Genomic DNA, 23,150 nt, shown 5'->3' with positions numbered 1-23,150 from the left:
TACCCATTTGTAATAACCTGCCCAGGGACTGCAGATTAAAATGAGCTCATGAACTAACGCTCAACTATACATGTAAATAAATAAAAGTAAAATGTTGTGAGCACAAGATAATTAACTTGTTTCCAGAAGACACGAACTTTTGCACACAAGAGAAGAAAAACAAAAGTGGGGACATCAGGGCTCTGTCAGCTCCTAATGTTTAGAGAAAGTAATCTAGAATATTTGTTTCCCCTCGAAATCTTCCACACTGAACGTGGAGCATCGGCACAACCGCAAGCTTCTCTGTCCGGTGGGAGCTCACCCCGTCTGTTTATATGCACTGCAAACGCACACATGCACATTCTCACACACTCCCTCGTTCTCACAGACTCAAACACTTACACATGTGAAGATGCTGGGAAACACTGAATGCGAGCACGCACCAGGCTCTGTTGGACGAAATGAATGATATCCTGAGAGAGACAGAGCCCTATAGAACCATTTAGCTTTCTGAGGATAGTGCTGTTCACCTGCCTTCCTGACTGTCAAAAGGAATGCATTTACTTACACTCCCTCCGCTGGGAGAAGCTCTATTTTCTGAATTCGCTGCACAAATGATCGTCGCTCCTTTGTTTTATTCTCCTAGACTTGAGCAGAGCGAGAGAGCAGTCGATCAGGTTCTGGTTTGACATGCTCCATGTCTTCTTAACGACGCACACAATGACATGCATGTACAATGTAAACAAACACACGTGTCTGTTTGCGCTGAGTAAACATTGAATATTGCTAAATATCGGACCAGATCTGTATATATTTACTCTTCCAATGACGAGATGAGAATTGTCGACGACCGTTGCTTTGACGTCTCGGACCCATCCACTGACAAACTGATTATAAGCGTCGAGCCCTTTGTAGCACTCCAGCTCGTCTTTTGTGTAAGGACTGGGGGTGTTCACGAGATACGTGTAGATGTTGGCGTAGTTTACCGATGGAAGATAAGTAGGATCGGCACTGAAACCATCTGCACTCATCGTATAGGGATCCAAGTTACCAATAACCTTCAATTTGGCCAGGTAGCGAACCTTTGATGCACTATCCAGTGATTCAAAGTATGGTATTTTCGCCGCACTTCCTTGTTTACTCGCCGCCATGTAGGATCTGTGCGCGCGCGCGTGTTTTTAACGAGTTTTACCTTTATTGTAGGGACGTAGTAAATCTGTTTACACAGTCACATTATGGGGACAATGCGCGTCCCCATAATGTAAACCATTACATTTTAGGGTGAAGACTTGGTTTAAGGTCAGGGTAAGGGTTATATATAGGTGTGTGTAGGAATTAACTTTAAACTAACCCCTAACTAACTAACCCCTAACTATATATATTAAGTCAATTTAATGTCCCCAAAACTCATGAAAAGACTGTTTTTAGTGTGTGTGTGTGTGTGTGTGTGTGTGTGTGTGACACCACGCAGTCCAACATACAATGAGATAACGTCACTAACTTGATGCTTTAAATTGCTGTAGAGCCTTGAGACCAGTTCAGGAAATAGATTTTTATTCTTTAAAGAGCCAGCCTTCTTCCCACACGTCATCATGATGATCATTGTAATCGTCATCATCATCATAACCCCCGTCACCATCATTTTGGTCATATTATACAAAATGGCAGTACTGTATCCAGAACAACGGAAAAATAGACGAATATTCAGACGGGTCAATTTGCACAACATACTGTCCTAAAGTACAACACCTAGCATGACTTCACTGTGTTTGTTTCATTTATAAAAATAATAATACAATTTCAAATAACAACATGGTTTCACTGTGGTGTTGTGTTATAGACTGTCTGTGAAGGTTGCGATGGATGTTTTGAAGAGATGCTGCACGTAAAGCTCATCCTGGGAAAACCTTTTCAAGCAGTTACACCGAGAGCGTACAAGCCACTGACCCATGCGCAATGGTCTATGTATTTTATATTTCATGTACAATATAGTAAAAAAAAGAAAAGGTATGTACATAAAGAGAGTCCATCATACGTATCTTCGAGTGTCCCTCTTGCACAGTATCTTTTTGAACGACCTCCTGAAGTCATTGTTGAAGATGGTGTAAATGATGGGGTTCAGCGCACTGTTGCAGTAGCCAAACCAGAAGAAGAACTTGAACAGGGTGTCGGGCACCGGGCAGGACTCGCACAGCGTCATCAGCATGTATGTAAAGAAAAAGGGAAACCAGCAGATGACAAACACGCCAATGACCACGGCCAGGACGAAGGTGAAGCGCTTCTCCCGGTTCTGTCGACCCTTCCAGCGGCTGCCCTTGGTGCTCGATGTCCTCTTCTGGACGCCGTCATCCCCCGGTTTGATTTGGCTCAGTTTGGTTTTCCCCTTGGCCATTTTCTTTTTGATCGAGCAGGGATTGTTCACTTTGTGGTCAGAGGAGGATGAGTCTTCAAGGTCCACCCCGTTGACCTCGCCCTTCTCCTCATCGGCTCCTTCTTCTCCTCCCACTCCCTCCTTAAGCTCGATGTCCTGCTCGCCATTCAGCTTCTCATGGCAGAGGCGCTCCTCGGTGTCACCTGCACCCACGCCGTTCTCCTTCTGGTTGGCGGCAGCAACGGTCGCCGTCTTCGGCATCTCCTTCCGCTTCCTGTCTCCCGGCGGCGCCCGTGTCCTCTTCTTGGCGATCTGGTAGATCCGCACGTAAACCAGGACCATGATGACGCAGGGGAGGAAGAAGGAGCCGATGCAGGAGGAGATGACGTACCACTTGTCATTATTGATCTTACACACAGGCTCCTCCTCGCTGTTTTCTTTCTCCATGGTGATAAGAGGCGGGAAGGAGATAACCGCCGCAATGACCCACACGATGACGATGATGCACTTGATGCGTCGTGGCGTCCTCTTCAGGTTGTACTGGATGGCCTGTGTGATGGACCAGTAGCGGTCTAAGCTGATGGCACAGAGGTGGGCGATGGAGGCGGTGCAGAAAAGAACATCAAGCGCCAGGTATATCTCACACCACACCTCACCAAAGTACCAGTATCCCATGAGCTCATTGGCCAAGGAAAAAGGCATCACGAGGGTAGCAACCAAAATGTCTGCCGACGCCAAAGACACCAAGAATAAGTTCTGCGGAGCCCTCAGGGCCCGGCTTGTAAACACAGCTATGACCACCAGCACGTTGCCAAACACTGTCAGCGAGATCATGATTCCCACCAGCACAGTGAGCGGCAGTGAGATCCGGAGGCTGTACGGTGCCACGTCTGGAAGAGTCTGATTGGTGTCGTTGTCGAACCCCATTGGAGTAGATTGGCCCACTTCCTGTGTGAATTCCCCTGAGGTTAACAAATATCATCTCCAGGAAGGACAGAGCTAGAAACTCACAGCAGGGCTGTGAAGGGAAGGAACTGAATCACTCCTCTGAGGCTTTCCCGGATTTTTCTCTTTCATCGTGTACAACCTCTTTGAGGGGAAGCGCTTATCGTTTATAAGGCTGTCAATTCATCTGAAAATATGAGTCAACAAGAGGAAAAATCAGATCGCTTCAACGCTATTGACACTTTTAACTCAATTATGACATACTTTACATTATTGCAACTATAATTAGCTCAAGCAGTATATCAGCTCTTTTCCCTGAATAGCTTTTTTTTTTAAATGGCATATAAAGTGCGAAATTATATTACCTGAGCAAGAAAGCGGTGGCACAACCTCTCTGGTGCCAGAGACGCACGGGCATGAAAAAAAAGCTGTCAGTGGGTAACTTCTTTAAACAGATCAAAAGGAAGCAAATACGATCCATGAGGCGGATCAAGCGTGAAGTCTTCCCTCCGTGTCTCCTCTCCTTCCCGACACAATGGTCCCTGTGTTGCATCTAGTGGTGCTCAGTCGCGGACCTAATAGAGCGCTAATCATGTTATCCCGGGCGCCGCCGTGCTGCGGTCTGTGTGCGGGTCCTCTCTTCTCAGTGTTCACCAGTGCGACACTCCCTCTCTTTATAGCCCGCACGCTGCAAAAAGTGTTCCGCTCACTGTGCGCTCACAGAGTGTCAACATGGACAGACATGTGGGTCTAACAACACCAAACACCGATGCGCTTGTGTAGTAGTGAAGGAATTGCAGGAAGAAAACGCCATAAAAAATGAATAGTCACCAGCAAGGAAAATAAAAGTATTACACGTGGACATATAGGCTATACAGGTACAGGTGTTGAACACGGGTACACATGCAATTGACACCATTCAGGTGAGTGGTCAACTCTGAAGTTTTAGTATTTTTTGTTAAAATGGTCTGCATTAGAGTGTTTCTGTTATTGTGTCCCCCTGTACATACTTCTGTCGTAATGCCTAGACTAAGTAAATACATAATTAAAGGGCAACTAAGTGCATGATCTTGACCAGTCTATTTATGAGGTAAAAAAAAAGAATAGAAACCAAACAAGAAAACAAAGTTATAGTGCAGAGAAATTCTAATAAATAATTAAATAAAAGTGCATTAAAGGTATTCATCTTTAAACGAGACAGGAGGAATGCAGGGTTTTTATTTTCGATTTGAGAGAGGATACAGTAGAGAGGTGTGTTTATAATAATGAGTGATAATTAACACTCTCCTTCAATTTCATTTTCCATAAAAAGTGTGGTTGTTTGCAAACAACTCTGCCAAAATGTGTTTGATTACACTGAGATGTCAGCATCTTCTTGATTTGTTTCTGAAACTGAGCTGAAAACAACAAAACACAAATTCAAAGACTGAAAATTGACAATAGTTATTAAAGAGTAAACTACAGGACCTGTTGGGACAGATATTTTTTGCAGTGCAGGTGCTATACTCCGTTGCTAAGCAGCAGCCAGAGCCACACCACGTGGATGTAAAGAGGCCCTTTATTTCTTTGTCTGAACTTTATTTATTTATTCACCTTTGTTGACACTTCATATCCAACACAGGAGGGAAACTCTGGCAGGAGCCGACCTCAGACTGATTCTCAGACCTATGAACAGACTTCTGATCGTGTATACTTTGGTGTTTACAGATCTGACTTGGGAGCATTGATACAGGCGTACGATATTATTCATCAACACTTTACTGAGGTCTGAGTTTTTAATAAAAATGGACCCTTTTTGGGGATATTTTACAATATAGATTTCATCATTTTAAATACATTTCCAAAGCAAACGTTTAAAGTTTCTAAAGTGTGTTTGTTTTATTCAGTGTAACAGTTGGAGACAGTTTTAACAAGGCAAATATTGAACATTATCTGACACCTCATGTCATTTGCCCAGTGCTGTTTCGCTGGATGATATTGAGCTGTCAGAATTATAATTGTTTTTCATGTCCATGAAAAGCGAGATCCATCTTGTTTACTTTCTCTACAGGCTTAAGGCGTTGCAGGTGATGGCAGCGGACATGGAACAGGTCACGTACGTTTACTCTTAAAAACAAGTGCATTGGTTGGTTTTTGTTGGTTCATACTTATTTTCGATGAATATGAAATAAACCAGCAGTATGTGAGGCAATGTGTTGTCATTTATACTAGTTTTTATAAAACAGAGATGTAAAACTTGCTCACAAATATGATATAATAGCTTAATAGTTACTGCTATTCATAACTATGTTTAGTATATAATCACCTGAAACTGTGTTTTGTTATCTGAGCCGTTTATATCCACACAGGGAGCTTGTTCTCTTCACTAAGTCAGCCATGTTACAGTAAAAACGCTGACTCAGCCAGAGCCGTTCCCTTTGTAGCGTGTTCTCCGTCACGCTTGGAAAAGGAAGGGTGAGTGTCAGCGCCCAGTCCCTGCCAGCTGCTCGATTCATTTTGCGCATGTGCGGGCGTGTCTACCCAGTATGCCTTGCAGGTAGACCCGCCCCTACTCTACCCTCTGATTGGCTACTGGCTGCTAAACGGTACAATTAGCTGAGCTAAGGTGCTAACAGGCGCCACTTGACAGGCCCGGGTTGAACAGTTCAGCCTCAAGGGAGGCTACCAATCTGACTTTTATTTTTTATTTTTTACAATTTCCGTATGCTGTTTCATCATGAACTTCAGGTACCGACAGTGAGAGGCGGGGTATTGAGTTGTATGCAATCTGCAACCTCACCGCTAGATGCCACTTATTCCGATCCTTTAATATGAAGAGGGTCCGTTTTATCCCAACTAACATCAGTGTCAGCCATGACAGAAAGCAATTTTAGTTTTAGCACGACACCAAAGTTGCTTTGAAATTACAATTGCAAATACTCACAACACTGCAAAAAGTAGAGAACATGCAAATACTTAAAAATTGACTGATTGTTATTTTGGATAATTTCCGCAAATCAAGAAAAAAAACATTTCAACTGTCGGGGGATTTATCATTTTCCAAACTCCCAGAGTCTTCCTGGAACTGGAGCCCCTTCTTACCGCAAAAGCTGACTCTTAGTCACACAATGCACTGTTTGTGGTCTTCTTTGGTACATTTAAAGTCACTCTGGGAGGGCTGCTTGGAGAAGGAAATCCCTGAGTAACTGTGGGAGGCTGTGGTGTACACTCCTTGACGTCTGTCCTGGACTTGGTGGACACGACTTCGTGTCGCGTCCACTGGATTAAAGTGCTTTTAATTTTTTTAATGATGTTAAATCAATCTAGTGCCATTCAAATCCTGCTACTCTTACACACATTTTCGTCATGGTCCAACCTTATACATTCTCAAAAATTCTGACCTCCCATTTTTTCATACAATATGTGTTTTTAAGACATTACATTTGTTATGACCTATATCATGATATTTTTATGACACTACTAACAGTCTGGCTCTGTTTCCAGAGGCCCTCTGATGTTTTTGGCATTAAATCTTTTGAGTTGCCTCCTCATCCTTATCTGTGTTTGGGTCCAAACCTGTTACTCAGGAACAAGTGCCCAGGAAACTAATAAGAATGGAGGACTGGACATGGACAGAGCAGAGGACCACAGGCTGAAGGCCCCGGTGGCTGGACAGGGGCGCAGCATGAGACCCCAAGCTGGGGTCTCATGGTCTGGGAGCAGTCTGGGAGCAGGGCAGAGGCAGAGAAGGGAATGCAGGCAGACGACCCGGGAGCAGGGCAGAACGTCTCCGGAGGGAAACCAGGAGGGAGGGCCCTATGGCCACGGAGACGGGAACATGGACATGTTCACAGGACCACGCTCGGGCATGGAGTCTTGAGGTCACAGGGGGGCCTTGAAGCTTCAGGGCCAGGCGGATTCCCAGTAATGCTTTTGGGGCAGGAGCGAGCTTCGAACGGGCATGCTGCAGATTTAGGAATAAAAGTCACTTTTCAATGATATTTTTTTTGACAGACTATAGAATGACTCATTTATGACTAAATAATTGATGAAAGGAAGGCACTCCATATGAACCAGATCCGTCTGGTAGAGCACCACGAATGAACCGGGGGCGTAATAGCCTTGGGTTTTCTGCATCTCCAGAGAGGGAGTGACGGGAGAGAGATGAGAGGGGGAGTAGAGAAACCATGACAGCGCGGTCCACTTAGGCTAATGGAAACCATATCCTTCTTCCTGTTTTCTTGTGCATTGACAGCAGAGAGGTTTCCCCATCTACCCATATAGTATGACTCTTTTATGACTTTTTTAGGATTTCATTTTTACATACTATATTATGACTTTTTGGGGACTTTTTCATCGTACTATGACTTTTTTATAAATTGTTGGACATACTATACTAATAATCTGTTATGACCTTTTTCAACATGCTATACTATGATTTGTAATGATTTGTTTAGACATTATATAGATATTAAACTTTTTTTGAGATGCTACACTATACTATTTTTTTTTGCCATAGTATGACTCATTTATGACTATTTTTGACATACTATACTGTGAATATTTTGACATAGTATGACTTTTTATCTCTTTTTTTCAACATACAATACTATAATTTTTTCATAACTTTTTTCACTTGCAATACTATGTCTTTTTAGGACATTTTTTTCAACAAACTACTAAGACTTTTTCAAGATATTTTCGAAGAATGTGAGGTCAGAGCGCTCAGGGTCTGTTTTAACGTAACTACTTTGTGTTTTTACAGGTGATTTCGAGCCCCTTTTAGGCGACAAGGCGCAGACAAACAGGCGGAGAAATGCATCCGCAGCTCCACACATTTTCAGCGAAACGAAGCAAGATGACAGACTTCATTTGACTGACAGAAGTGACTTTCAGATGGTCGTGTTACAGAAATACAGGCGGCTTTGATCATATGACTTTTTTCCACATATACCCTGATTTTTTTTTTCAAGATTTATTTCAACATATGACATCATTTTTTTTCAACATACTATACTATGATTTTTTTCATGACTTTTTTTGATATACTATTATATTATTTGGCATACTGTACTCTGACTTTTTCATGATTTTCACGACATGCTATGACTTTTTTACTTTTATCGACATACTACACGATGACTTTTTCCTGATTTATTTTCCTGACGTGCTATACTTTTTCCGACATATCGACTATGACTTTAAGACACCTGGTTGACTTTTTTGTTGACTGTGGCTTTTTTTTTTGAGAAACTGTTTTTTTCATTTATTTTTTCAAAAAATATACTATGATTTTTTTACTTACTATACAATGACTCTTATAATCTTTTTTTTTTTTTTTTTTAATCATGCATTACCTCCATTTTTCATACTTGTTAGTGTGAGTGAGTGTGGCTTCCCATTGGCTGTGTGAGTACATGCACCTGAGCGTGACTGGACTGAGCAACATCGCTCACAGCTGTTCCTGCAGAAACCAAATCATCACAAGCGACCCCGTTCTCCCCCATTGATCTGCCTTTCAAATAACTGACAGAAATTCATTCTTGAAAAAATATAGCTGTATGGATGATCTGATAGGCAGTTGCCCAATAGTGACAAAGTATCGCGTGAGAGGCTTTAAAACTGTGAGTGACTATTCAAAGCGCTCACCTCGGTGCTCATATCAGCCTGATAATCCCGTCTTTCCGTGCTGGTAAAATAACATCGCCCGTTGCAGCCACAGGACTGACTTCTGTTGGGTAAACAGCTGTTTTTGTCGTGGCGCTTGTTGTTGCATGAGGGTGCAGACTAAGCGCGAGGATACAGTGACACCTGTCGTCTCGTGCAAGAGCTTTCCAGTTTTAGGAGGATGACGCGGTGGGGAAATGTGGAAAAAGTGGTCTGACAATTTAGAGGATGAAGAAGGTGAGGTCAGAGCGCTCAGGGTCTGTTTTAACGTAACTACTTTGTGTTTTTACAGGTGATTTCGAGCCCCTTTTAGGCGACAAGGCGCAGACAAACAGGCGGGGAAATGCATCCGCAGCTCCACACATTTTCAGCGAAACGAAGCAAGATGACAGACTTCATTTGACTGACAGAAGTGACTTTCAGATGGTCGTGTTACAGGAATACAGGCGGCTTTGATAATATTAAGACTTTAATTCACCAGCAGGGGGCGGTGTTGACCCGGAGCAGAGACTCACAGCTCGGGCCTCTGAAATAGAAACACTGGAACACACTTATGTTTATAATAATGAAATCACAACAATACATTCAGTTTTGTTGCATAATATAATATATTCTTTTCAGATAACTTTTTACTGAAACAGGAGAGTAACACATCATAAATGTGTAAATATGTATCGGTTTATTACAGTTAAAAAGATGTATGTACATACAGAACATCACACATGGTCATTTTCACTCATTTGCAAAGTGGTGCTCTGCAGCTCGTTGGTTTCAGGGTAACTGTCTTACAATGGGGCAGTATTACATTTGTCATTTACAACCAAGCACACAAACTGTTTCCTCATTTAATTTGCCAAATAATACTTCGTAAAGGCATGTAACCAAAATAAAACAGAAGGATGCGTTGTAAAAAAAACTGGGGTTGAATTGTTCGTCCAAATCCAAGTTCCTGCTGCCAACACACAGCTTTGTATGTACACGGGCAGAAACACCTCAGACTGGAGCTTGGTCAGTGTGGTTAGCAATGAAGACTCACATAGAGGTAGTCATGTCTGCATCTGCTCGTCCAGTCAGGACACAACTGACCCAAACACTTTGCTTTCAACATCTGCTCAATCCGTGGACCCAGACCCCTTTACTGACATGAAAGAAGGAAAGCGATTCTGCCATAAAGGTTTTGCTTGGTGCGCATAAGGCAGTCAAGTAAATGTGTGGAGATACTATAGCAGGGGTGTGTGCGGGTGAGATCCAGGTAGGAGAAAGAGCCGGCAGCTACACATTAAAAGGGCCTTTCCACCAAAAGTGATTTGGTCTAATTACAAAAAGTGGACATTTATGTAGTTATGTGCTCTGAAGATGAAGAACGTGTGTTCCTACAATATCGACCTGAACTTTCTAAAAAGTTTGATGTTTCTGAAAACTGCAGATTCTACATATAGATGTGGTAAAAGTTCAATCTCAGGCTATTAAAGTTGATGCCACTTAATTGTACTGCCTCTGATCTTGTAATATTATCACTCAAACCTGACTTTTGAAATACATGAAGAAAAACGTCATTTCTACTGAAAAAGCTCTGCCGTTGCAGAATAAAAATGCAAGTCAGTTTTGGTGGAATTCCCCTTTAATGCCAAAGACAAGTGAGACTCAAGCTAATGCGTAGCAAAATGGCATTATCTTCCATTGCACTGTCTTTATGTAAAACTCATCACATTACAGATTTTGTAATACTGAGTTTACCGTAACGCAGATCACTGTACAGAGTAAAAGGAAAAATAAGACAGAAAGAAACTAGACCCAAATTTACATTGTAACGACCAGTTGCTTATCAAGTACAGTCAGTGGCCATAGACACAAGGAATAGCCAAACAAACACATAAAAAAGATCATTAAGGCTGCTTGTCAATGTAGATTAAGTAGGATAAGCATTGCCACACAATGCTTCGATACTCTCTGCAATATACAAAAAGGGAGCATTTGCAGATACACCAAATAGCCACTAAATCCAAGTCCTCTATGCAAAGAAACGCCCAATTCTGACCCAGACAAATCATGTCTAATATGTTCAACATGCTTGTTTCCTGTACAAAATAACCAGGCAAGAAAAAGACAAGTTCTATGATCCAGAGTAAAAAGCAAAAAAAAGGAGCGAAATGACGTTGATTCTGCGATGCTCTCCACTGCCGAAAATCACAGACGATATAAAAATAAACACCAATTATTTTTGGGATGCACCAGTATGCAATACGTCATTTTTGATCCAACAAGTCACAGGTTTGGCTGAACTCGTCAGTCGGTGACCTCCATCTCCCTCCACAGCACATTGAAACTACATTCCAGGATGTGATGAATGCTCTCTGGTCCATGAGCCCCCCCCCCAGTCCAGTCTCTGCCCCGTCTCCCATCATCCTCTGCATCTTTATACATCGGCATTCTCAATCTTGCAAAATGGCACATGGAAAAAAAAAACACTAAAAACAAGAGCCCGAATGTAAAAATGGGTCACAGCGCTGTCGCTGCACACCTAATGCACGTCTCACGTTTGAGTACTCGTTGAAGGCATTTTTCACACAATTGTTTACAGCTAAAAGTAAATGCACAAAAAAAAGAACTTCCAAAGCTTTTATAGAAAACCCAGGAATGCAATGCCTCCGGTGCGTTTGTTGAGCGTGAACACAGAAAGCCCTTTTTACAATTTCTTTTTTTTTTTGTCTTTTCCCGACAGTCTTGTACTGTAACTGCGTTAAGCTCATATATGCACCGTGTTGTGTCGTCTCATCGTTGTGTCCAAACGATTTGATCTGTGAGGAAACCACCGGGCCTGACGCCAAATCGTAAAGGTCAGTGGATTTGTCCCTCGTCGGGTTTTTCGAGTGAAGTCCGCATCAGTATTGAGAGTGGATCGTTTCCCGCCCCCTACAGCATGTTTCAGTCCACGAAAAGCAGCAACAGGTTCTGCTGGTAAATTAGAAGCAGCGTGCACCGTCCCCCGTCCCCACACGTTTCAATACAAAAGAGAATCATGATTGAATATAGAGCTGGGATGCAACACATTTTGAGAAAAAAAAAAAAATGTTTGGTTTGATTACATTTTGTCTGGATTTTTAATGTACAGTCACTTGAAATAATACTAACTGAATACACATTTCATCATTTAGGAAAAAAGAAAACACTTAATGTAAATTGATTTAAAATGAACAGTGCTGATCTGAGCTGCAATAAGCCATTTCACTTGCAAATAAGAAAGCAGGATATGGGAACCTTGAGACGTCTCGCGGCCACACAGACCGTCCTACGGCTCAAGAGAGAAAGTTCCTTTGAATTAAGATCGACAGGATGAAACCAGAGAAAGTAACAAGTATATTCTGAGCCCGCTAAACTTAACATTTAGATTTAATTTATTCAAATTTACATGATAAAACGGTTTGTTTGACCGATAAAATACTTAATGAAACAAAACGCCCCCCATTCAAAATAACCAATGAGAGGCTACGGTGTTTTTATAGAGGATGCCAAAGTAAGTTTTTTTTAAAAGTGCATGAGAGCAGCAGCATTGCTGGGACAGTGTGGGACAAATGAAGATATATATATATCGATATATATTTTTAAAAGTATGAATCTAAATAAAGGGAACATTTTCCATCATGTAATTAAGATTCTTAGGAAACCCGGTCAAAAACAAAAAAAAACAATTCAGGATATTAAACCAAAAACGGAAGTGTTACCCGTCGATGATTTATTACCAAACCTCACTCGCAGCTCTGATACACTCACCACTCGCTCCAGATTACGTCTTTTAAAAAATGCTTGATATGTTGGTCAATGAGCCACTGGATGACAGCTCTGCAGCCCAACACTGAAGATAAGCTCAAACCAGTAAACAGAACTAGAATTGCACTCAAGGCAACCACCAGCATTCGTATACATATATTAAAAACATCTCATTTATCCCATCACCTGTGCAGGTTTGACTGTTTTCAATACCTTTGTGTCACACAAAAGCAATAGTAAGAGAGGGGGAGGGGGGGTACTGCGCCTCACGTTTTGCAGAAAAGTCCAACTTGCTTTTTGTTTTGTTTGTTAAATCATGTGTGATTGGCATTTCTCATATGTATACATTAATAGCTCAATGTTTACCAACTACTGCTGCTATTTGCTAAAAATATCTTATTTTACAACTGATATCGCTTCATTTAACAGATTAATGCAACGGCAAAAAAACTCAACTACAAATTAGAAAAACTGAAGTAAAAACAGCAGAAATAATAAAAAAAATTATTTTTGAAATAATTTATATCTTTGTATTCTCATCGACAATTGTGTTTAGAAATGAACCACTGGATCACTCTAAACAGGCACAGTATTTAAACATAAAAAGGTAAAAAAAAGAAAGTATAAACAAGCCATCGTTGGACCTTTGTTCTCTCCGGTCAACGAGCAGTGAACAGAAGTGATCGCGAGCAAAGGTGACGTTAAAAGAAGTGAATATCAAAAGAAAAAACAACTAGATGACAAAGTTAAAATCACGCCAGCAGCAGTAAATTTGAAGTTCCAAAGACTTTTTTTTCGTTTGTTTTTCCATACAATTGTATCCTTGCTCACATAATAGATGCTTTTAATTACTGTAAATATATTGGCAATGGGAGTACGGTTTATATGGTTAAAAGACTTGCCACTTAGCTCACAGTTACTCAATATATAGAAGTTTATATATCTTCAGTTTTGGCAAAGAGATGGAAATTTTTTTTTTCTCTTGTGTGATTCAGAATGAAACATGAGTGGGGGTGGCTGGGGTCCTAAAATGACCGTGATAAACTCTGGAGTAACACAGAAGTCAAATCTCCAATGATTCGCCTGCTTTCTATCAAAGGATGGCGAATGAATTCCCCCCCCCCTCCTCCTCCTCCTCCTCCTCATCGTCGTCGTATTTGCCCCCGACACTGATTGTGGCGAGTCTGTTTTCTTTACAGTGTATGATACACGTAATGGGGGCGGACAGGCGAGAGGGTTTAGAGCGAGTGGAGTCGAGCAGGACTCGGACTGAGCTGCTCTTGGCTCAGACCATGGCACGGTACGGTCCCTGCATCTTGAGGAACTGGATGATGAAGGAGGGCCCTCCCGCGACAATCTGGGGCGGCAGGTGGCTGAGGGGACAGTTCTCGATGCTCATGATGGACAGCTTGCTGCAGAGGGCCAGCTCGAACGGGAGGCTGTGCAGGTTGGGATTGTCGTTGAGGTACAGTTCCTCCAGGTTCTCCAGCGTACCTGAGGACAGACACCAGCTACTGTTAGTGGAGGCATGCACTGAAGAAGTCAACCAAGGAACCGGGGACTCAAGTAAAAAGCCTCCGGGCGATACATTAGGATTGGTCGACTGGTTGGTACTGCTCCAGCTGTAGCTGCTGCTGTTGTACATCTTATGGCGGCGGATATTTAAAAACCTTGAGTTTTTCATATTTTGGTTGACTAAAGTCTAATAATATCCCCTGCGACACTCTTGATGCAATCATTTCATTGTTACGGTGAATCGAAGCTGGAAATCAAACGAGAGCGAGACGTAGCGTCCGGTCGTCCAATCCAGACTGACTCAGTCTCCCATAATGCCTTCTGCCCGCCTGCCCGCAGACAGACTCAATGTATAAGGGCTGTATCAAATGTATAGCAAAGCTACATATTGAGGTTTCGAATGAAGCTTTTAATGCCCGTCGTGATATTTTTTAAACGCATTACATTGTTGGTTCTAATGTAACACCGTAATGTAACCGTAACACCACAAAGCCACAGGGATAATTCCATTCTGGTGGGACGCACCGTTAAGCTCTTAAATCCTAACGCTCGAGTTTAGCTTTCATCGAGGAAACAAATGTTACACTTTGAATTCAAAAAGCTACAACTAATTTGTAAAATTGTACTTTTTTTTTTTTAAGGTGGCACCAATTCTTCAAATATTTTTGATAACAAATAAAAATAGATGACACACTTGTGCCCCTTTCTAAAAGACCAATTAGATGTACGTGTACACACAATGTGCACATCATCACTGCAGGACAGTTTGAGCAGTAAAGTAAGCTGAACGGGTTAGCAGAGCATGCTGCTGATCTTCGTGGCTGCAGGCTCGAGGGAGGTACTTACCGATCTCCTCTGGGAGGTGTTGCAGCAGGTTCTCCCCCAAACCAAGATGAGTCAGGTTGGTGAGGTGGCCGATGCCTCTGGGTAACGTGGTCAGCTGATTATTTGTCAACACCAATTTCTAACGAAGGAGTAAGAACGCAGTTTATCATGCGCTCTAAAAGGTTTGTTAGTATTTACAATCAAGCCTTTGATCACCCAGTTTTATCCAACAACTGTGGGTGATTGTCTAACTGGTAGACGGCATATTACATGTTCCTTTCTTTGTATATAGCCATGGATTGGACTCTCTTTGTGTTTGCTGTAATGACTTTACATCAGTTTGAGTATCTTTCAACCCACTAACTAGGATTGGGTATTGTTTTGTTTACTGATTCAGGTTCATCATTCTAATTACTGGTCCGTTGCTCCAGCAACAAAGAAAGTCAAAAGCAAAAATCCATCTTCATCTACAGCAACATTAGAGACGTGCATCGCCAGATTAGCAGCAAAAATCAGCTGTTTTTTTATCCACTTACAGGCCTCAGCCATGAACTGAAGATGAGCCTTTCCCATTACAACAGATGCAGAAGAAACACGACATCATTCTGTGATCTCTACAAGTGTGAAGGAGAGAAGGAGGAAAACTCACCTGTACATCTTTCAGATAAGCAATTTCATTCGGTAGACATTCCAATTTGTTTTCCTCCAAGTCGAGCTCCCGTAGCTTTCTCAGATTTCCAATACCATGTGGTAACTTCTTGAGAAGATTATTGGATAGTACCAACACCTGTGAAGACAGTGACAGTCTGGCATCATGACAGCATGAAAACAAACTGCTCTACTAATATTCATGTTTAACAACAATCAAAACACCTCTTGAAAAAAGTGTATTATACATTTCAGCTATATTTGTGGAGCCAAATCTTACTTTCTTACTACTGCAGGTTTAACATAACATGAGTTAAGAGTTGCTAAATAAAGATCTCTATTCCTACACTGGCTGCACAAAAAAAAAAAAAATACAATTTATGTAACAAGACGTTACATAAAAGTTCTTCAATAAACTCAGTGGGTTCTGCATTTGCAAAGACTCACCTCCAGAGAGACCAAACCACACACGTCCTCTGGGATCTTTGTCAGCTGATTGGTTGCCAGGTTTAGCTCCACCATGCTGGTCCATGTGCCAAAGTCCAACGGCAGAGATGTTAACTGGTTGTCCTGAAGAAGACAATGGCAGACATACCCTCATTAGCAGAATCAGTGACAATTCAGAGTCAACACAAGGATAGTGTCGCTCTAAAAAAAAAAAAAAAGGGATTGCACAACTGTGCTTCTTGTCACGGTTTAAAAAAAAGGCTTCTTTTTTTTTTTACATGTGACAGCAAGATATGAAACTAGAATATATAAATGATTGGTGAAAATTCATGATCGTTTCTACTTTGTTTAGAAATTTTAGAATCTGCTGACTTTGGGATTTATCTCACAGACATACATATATTACACATATACACATACACACACACACACACACATATATATATACACACATACCTTCATGTTAAGCTTGCTCAACACTTTGGCCCTGGAGAAGATGCCGAAGGGGATCTTGTTGATGCGGTTGTGCTCCATGTTGAGGGAATAGATGGTTGAGAACTGGGACGGTCCGCCCACAGGGTACGACTGGAAGCAGTTCCTCGCCAGTGTTAGACTCGTCAGGTTGACCAAACTCGACAGTAGGCCCTGGTCAAGCACAGCAAATGGTAAATTAACTTGTATATTGATATTTTACAGACTAACCATTGACACCCAATGCACAATGGCCTTTCAGATGAGCAAATTTGTGCATAAATGATCTTCCTGACCATTTTTACTGCCATTCCGATACCAAAGAGGTCTTGTAATTGACTTTAAACTGATATCTTCATATTCATATTGTACTTTACCGCCTGTATGCACAAGCCCTGTACAGTAAAGAAGTCAAGTAGTAAATGTGATATAAAGAAACAAAGATATTTAAGAACTCCCGTTTCAAAAGCATATACAAACTAAATGACGGGCTTTGTAAAATCCTCAGACGAGGTAATAGTGCTGTTATCAGTCAACTATTAGTGACGGTCGTGTTTGAAAAACTCAGGAGGTGCACGACCATGCACCGCAACAACTTGCATTTTAAATGTATATTTTATACGTTTCCACTCACCTCTGGCAACACCGAAATGTTGTTGTTTTCAAGGTTTAGCTCCTCCAGTTCTCGACATTTGGCTAATGATCTGGGGATGGCTGACAATCTATTGTATCGCAGACCTAAGCGATTTATGCTTGCCAGGTTGCCTAAAATGACGAAAGAAAAAATGTATCTAGACTTATATATATTTTTTTTTTACACCGTAACACAAGAACTTTGCTTCCGAGTCCTAAAATATGAATAAATTACCTGTAGTCTCTGGGAGGTCCAAGAGCTCATTGTGCTGCAGGTCGAGGTTGGTTATCTGTGTGCAATTCCCAATCTCCTTCGGTAGGTGTTCCAACTGGTTATGGGCAACATCCAGAGTGATGAGGTTGCATAGCTCCCCTGCAGAAAGACGCACACCAAACTCAGATATTTAGCCAACTCAAGATTAAATCACTTTCAGTCACCCACCCTCTGCTGTACTGAAGACATGCATCTCTTATTCACCTATCTCCGCGGGCAGCTGTTTAATCTTGTTCTCGCGAATGCTGAGCATAGTGAGCTTGGAGAGGTTCCGGATGTCCTTCTCCACTGTTGTGATGCGGTTGAAGCGCAGGTACAGCGTGGTGAGAGATGTCAGCCGGTACACAACCGCCGGTATCTCTCTCAGCTTGTTGTGCCGGAGGTCGAGCATTCGAAGCTTCTTAAGAGAGTCCAGGGAGTCGGGCAAACTGGTCAGGGAGTTCTCGCTCATGGCCAAAGTGACCAGGCCCGATAGGCAACCCAGCTCGGCTGGCAGGCTCTGCAGCTTGTTGCTGTACAAGTAGAGTTCGGCCAGCTGTGTCAGCTCCTTAATGGAGGTGGGCAAGATGTGAATGGACCGTTTGGATAGGTCCAGTCTCATTGAGTTCTCCTCCCGGCACTTGTTGAGCTCTTTGATCACCTCGGCGTTGCTGGACTTCTTGCGCGTACCTGCTGCCGGGTTTGGCCGCTTTATCGTGTTATCAACGGAGAAGGCCACACCCGGTGTTGAGCTGCTGGTGTCCTTCTTTCCTTCTTTGGCATCTTTCCCTTTGGTCTTCGTTTCTTTGCCACCATCCTTGACTAAGCTGGCTAGAGCCCTGGCCTCCTTTTCCCTTTCTTTCCCCGCTGGACCACCTTTGGGGTCCTTTTCTTTCGAATCTTTTTCTTTGCCTAAAGTACTACTCATGTCGACGTTATCGAGCCTCCTGCAGAGTTGCTCATGGGAGTCTCTCTTGTCAGGTTACTTATTCAGGAAAAAAGGGACACAGTCAGCCAAGGAGGCTTTTAAAGAAAACATCCCCGTACAGGGCCACACATTTATGATTATCCTGGAAATAAAAGCCTTGTGATCCAACGTTTTTTTGAGATACTTTAGATACTTTGTTACTTTGTTAAAATGCCATGGGAGAAAAAAATCCTTTGAAGTCGCTGGACTGTGGCACCCATGGGCCACATGCTTCAGTGTTTGAACTGCATACGATCCCAGGACCTTCGGAGACAAGTTATTTCAGGGTGCAAAGGTCATCAAGGTTGTTTTTGTTTTAAATCCCTCGAAGGTTTGCTGTTGGGGAAAATAAAAATAAATTTAGTTTCCATTTACAATTTCATTTTCAGCTTTAATAAACATCCATAGCATTTTGAAATTAAACAGTTGAGGTCGGTTTCTGGTGTACATATTTGTCACCGGTTCTATAATTTCAGACTGTTGATAACATATTCCTTCGGCTCATCCTTTATCATTTTCTGCCAATTTCCAGAGAGAAATAAACTGATCACTTCCAAAATGGAACTGAACTAATTTTCTTCTTGATTTTCTGTCTCATGCATCCAAAACGTATTATGATTCTCACTAAAAGACACTGCTCACCACAGTTTATAGTAAACAGGGTTTGCTTGTAGAGAACACCGATCGATATAAGCTTCCACTGTTAGAAAATGAAGAGGAAATTGAGAAAGAAAATGCAAATCAGCTGCCTATACTGCATCGGATACCCCCATATAGTAATGTAAAGGTATGAGATGGTACGATAAAGTCAAAAACAAATAACTTAACATTGTCTGCTGAATCGAAATCGCTCCAACCATGTTTTGATGGAATAGTTTTAGCTAGGTTAAGCCCAAGTCTTTTCCGTTCTGATGAGAGTTTGCTCTGGTAGGCAGCATTCAAACATTCCCCACTTCACTTCGTTTAAAAAAAACGGTACTGCACAGCAAAGACGAGTGTAAGAAATCAAACAGCTTCAAATACTTAAGACTGACATAGTGCAGCAGTAAGTGATGCGTGCAGAGACAACCCATAGGCAAGTTCCTCATTTTTGTCTATTTCAGCAACATTTTGCAGGTGAACCACAACTTTAACAAACTGCTTTTAGTTGAAAATGTTTTCATGCTGGAGAAAAGAAAAAAAAAGTCTGAAAAAAAAGACTGCCCAAGCTTTTCTGCCACGACAAATTCACACAGACTTTCCTCCTACGAAATATTACAAATATATTTGAATAAATAATCATTTCAACTCATTTCAACTTGAGCCTGTTGTGGGCGGGCAATGTAAGCTGCATTATGTCGAAAATAGAACAACAAAGGAGCCCTGATAATATTATTTCCTTGTTCATGAAAAAGAGCAAAAACACTTCAACGGGTTTGGTGGGTTGTCAGTCAGTATCACAATGTGCCAGTCCAAGCAAATCTGTTGAATATACTGCGCTTAGCCTCACACTAACTTACCCCTACTAAACAAACATGGCCCAGCGGGTGTTGACATTACTGTTCGCATACAGCCCCACCTTAACATACATTTCGCTATTTAGCCATCCCTTATAAAGCCTGTAACACAACAATCACATTGAATATTTATGTCTCAAAGACATCCAGACAAAACTCTTTGGATCTTTACGTGACAATCTGAGCCAGAATGTCATTGTTTAGTCTCTGTGGCTGTTTAAAGCTTCCCTGTACTAGTACAAGCTAAGCTGTGGCAGAAAGAGAGGCAGGTTTGGCTCAGGATCACAGCTAAGTGAAAAGGTTAGGACTGCTGAGAGTAATCTTTAGAAGTGGCCTTCAAAGCATAAAGTCCCCACAACAACAGGTCATATGACCTTTTGGGTAAAAGAAATGTTGGGTCAATAGCAGCACCCCTAACATGACACACTGCCCGACAGTGTGTTCTGTAAATAAAAAGGCTATCCGCTGCTCTTTCACACCATCATAAATAAGAAGGTTAACATGAAACACTGACTGTAATGGGCATACCGGTGTACAACACGAGTATTAACATACAATCAGAATAACCAGACCAGTTCAACTGCTGGAGCTCTGTAAACCAAACTGCAAGCAACTTCCTTTTACGGTTGTACTCTCCAAGTTCCTGCCTTGGTACATCATATTGTTTATAACAAGCTGCATGTAAGCATTATCTGTGATTTATTTCTTTAAAAAAAAAAAAAGGAAAGAAGATATGTCTAATACTACTTTCTGCTTAAACCTAAGAAAATACCAAGAGCAGAAGAAACGGTTCAAATAAATTGAGCAACATCATTGCCTAGTCAATTTTTACTAGTTGATATTTATGACAATCATAATATTGAAAGTTTAGTTCTTGGTCATTGAACCTAATATTTGCCAAATTAAAGCAGGCATACTCTTAGTTGCATCTTTAAAATATATGCAGAGGTTTCTGCAAAACAACACAGCCAGAACCATTAGACAATGTAAATTAAACAGACAAGTGCTAGGGCCTAACTTGCACACATTAAAAGAGTTATAGTCAGTTAATACTAATCATTTATTAGATACGAATATGAGGTTCAACTCATACATCTTCGGAGAAAAGCTAATGCATGTGCATCGTCAACACTAACACAACCATAAAGTGCTACTACACACTTCATGGCACTTGCAGCCCACATAAAAACGGATTAAGTTTCCATTAAAGATACTTTGGCCCTTCTGACAATGCTAGTGCATGTAGGCCTGAGCATTAACCTCTGTTCTCCTGCTTCGGTTTGTCCATTACAATGGATTCAATGAGAAATGCACCACTGTAAGCCTGTCAGAGAATACAACCTTACAACACCAACGTTAGCTATGCTAACTAATGGTCGTTAGCCAACTCACGTAGGCTGAAAATGTCTAATGTTAGCTAAAATAGCCTTGGAAGTGACTCGGAGAACAAATGTAATGTTACAATACACATCTCAAGCGACTAAACTTCAAAAAAGGGAGAAAGCACACCGGCTAAGCCTACTAAAACAACTGACAACAAGGCAGGAAATAAAAGCAGCTTAGCTAAACGTCAACAGCGAAGCAAAACGTCAGTGATGGCAGACGACTAACCTGCTAACGTCAGCTAGCGAGCAAGCTAACATCATTTTAACCAGCGACATAACGATTCAAACGAGGAAAGGTAAAGGCTAACATGACACGATACAACAAACTGTTATTATTACTCGTAGTTAACACTGCTAATGGTCTCGAGACCTTCACTGACATATGTACCAGCGGTTAGCTTTGAGCAGAGCTAACTGTGGTTAGCACAGAGCTAACTGTGGTTAGCACAGAGCTAACTGTGTGAAGGCCCGAGCAGAGCGGCCGTGAGTTGGACCGAGAGGGGAGATCTCTGCTGCAGCCAGCTGAACGCAACCGGGCAGCAGACACCCAGAGAGACCAGAGCCGGTGGATGCGTTTTAATATCCCAGCTTAGCGGCCACTTCAGGCACACAAGGTGCGAAATAACTGTGACACAACACACAAGCCCCGTTGTCGTATTGAATATTAGCAGAGGGAAAAAAAGAAAACACTCTGAAAAACAGCGGCCATTCCGAAGCTGAACAAAAGAGTGCGTTCGTACTCACCACCGCAACATGACAATGAACCGTGACACCCGCCGTAACAAGAGGCTGATGAGTGTGTTGTCTCTGGAGAGGTGTGTAACGGCGCTATGGGGGTAAAACGTCCACTGTTAATGTGATAATAATATCACTGTTTTACCTTCAGAGGTGTGCCTCCGCCATCCCTGCTGCTGCTTCCTCCTCTTTTCCTCTTTTCCTTCACTACTGCTCTGCTCCCTCCCTCCTGCCACCAAACTGCGTCATTCGCACGCCTAACCAATGTTATCACGAGACTTTGAAATACAAGCATATATTCGTGGATAAACATTGGCTGAATTTACATAATATATTTTACACAAGGAAATTACTTGTTTTGTGTCAGGTTTGTATTAAATAATAACAACACGAAGAATAGCAATACAAGAAAAAGTCCTATGACAAAATGCTATCGAAAGACGTAAAATAAATACTTTGCTTGGGATAATATGTTTATGATTTTCCCAAAGAAATGTCACTTATCATATTAAAAATTCTTACATCTACCTTTCCCTCATTGAAAAAAATCCACATATATGAATATGCAAACAAATTCAATTTGAAAAGTGGAACTCATATTTTATGATGTGATTATTCATATTTTGCTCCACTAAAAAAAAAGATAATTTTGTAAAGTAATTCGTATATGTAGCTTTAAAATGAATATACGAGTAAACAGTACAACACTTTCGTCTGAAATGCAGTGTAATATAAGAATACAGTAGCGTAAACTGGTAAAGTACATACATTGTATATAACTACATGCACTTAAACAAACGTATTACTCCAAAAAATATGTAAAACTCTTTATTTAAACACAGTGGAAAAAAACAAACATCATGGTCATGATTTTGAGTTATGTTGTTCTGTGAGCCGCCTGTGGATGACAATGCTAGTGCTAGTCAAGCACCGTGGCTGAGAAATACAGCGAAGGAAAAATGATCTAGTATGACGATGACGCAGTAATGGTCTAGATCCACAGGGTGGCAGCAACGCAATATAACGGAAACTGACTGCCGTAACACACCAACGAAGAAGAAGTTAA

General features: G+C 41.6%; 2 protein-coding genes across 3 annotated transcripts; both read right to left on the bottom strand.

Annotated features, from left to right (window-relative positions):
- Positions 1–1,594: 1,594 nt before the first annotated feature.
- Positions 1,595–3,748, bottom strand: adra2a (adrenoceptor alpha 2A). Its single transcript, XM_079278846.1, has 2 exons — positions 3,661–3,748; positions 1,595–3,482 (listed from the first exon to the last, which is right to left on the bottom strand). The coding sequence occupies exon 2, from the start codon at positions 3,275–3,277 to the stop codon at positions 2,009–2,011; it is 1,269 nt and encodes a 422-aa protein (XP_079134972.1). The 5' UTR covers positions 3,278–3,482; positions 3,661–3,748; the 3' UTR covers positions 1,595–2,008.
- A 5,922-nt stretch (positions 3,749–9,670) lies between these two features.
- On the bottom strand, positions 9,671–22,287 carry shoc2 (SHOC2 leucine rich repeat scaffold protein). 2 transcript variants are annotated; one of them, XM_079278767.1, is made up of 9 exons: positions 22,230–22,287; positions 17,727–18,804; positions 17,484–17,621; positions 17,250–17,380; positions 16,601–16,789; positions 16,145–16,267; positions 15,699–15,836; positions 15,071–15,188; positions 9,671–14,203 (listed from the first exon to the last, which is right to left on the bottom strand). In XM_079278767.1, the coding sequence occupies exons 2-9, from the start codon at positions 18,427–18,429 to the stop codon at positions 13,995–13,997; spliced, it is 1,749 nt and encodes a 582-aa protein (XP_079134893.1). In that variant the 5' UTR covers positions 18,430–18,804; positions 22,230–22,287; the 3' UTR covers positions 9,671–13,994. The 2 variants fall into 2 exon arrangements, with proteins under 2 accessions (XP_079134893.1, XP_079134892.1); XM_079278766.1 differs by having other exon boundaries at positions 22,094–22,280.
- Positions 22,288–23,150: the final 863 nt, after the last annotated feature.

This window comes from Melanostigma gelatinosum (genome assembly GCF_949748355.1).
Source record: "Melanostigma gelatinosum genome assembly, chromosome: 11".
Taxonomy (NCBI): Eukaryota; Metazoa; Chordata; class Actinopteri; order Perciformes; family Zoarcidae; genus Melanostigma; species Melanostigma gelatinosum.
This window is presented reverse-complemented; position numbering and strand designations above follow the sequence as displayed.

Excerpts from the sequence above, each read along its gene's own strand:
- adra2a (XM_079278846.1), bottom strand. The coding sequence starts at position 3,277 with ATGGGGTTCGACAACGACACCAATCAGACTCTTCCAGACGTGGCACCG.
- shoc2 (XM_079278767.1), bottom strand. The coding sequence starts at position 18,429 with ATGAGTAGTACTTTAGGCAAAGAAAAAGATTCGAAAGAAAAGGACCCC. Across the intron at positions 15,837-16,144 it reads GTGGTTTGGTCTCTCTGGAG|GTGTTGGTACTATCCAATAA; the intron begins GTGAGTCTTTGC and ends CTGTCTTCACAG. Across the intron at positions 15,189-15,698 it reads CTTATCTGAAAGATGTACAG|AAATTGGTGTTGACAAATAA; the intron begins GTGAGTTTTCCT and ends CTCCTTCGTTAG.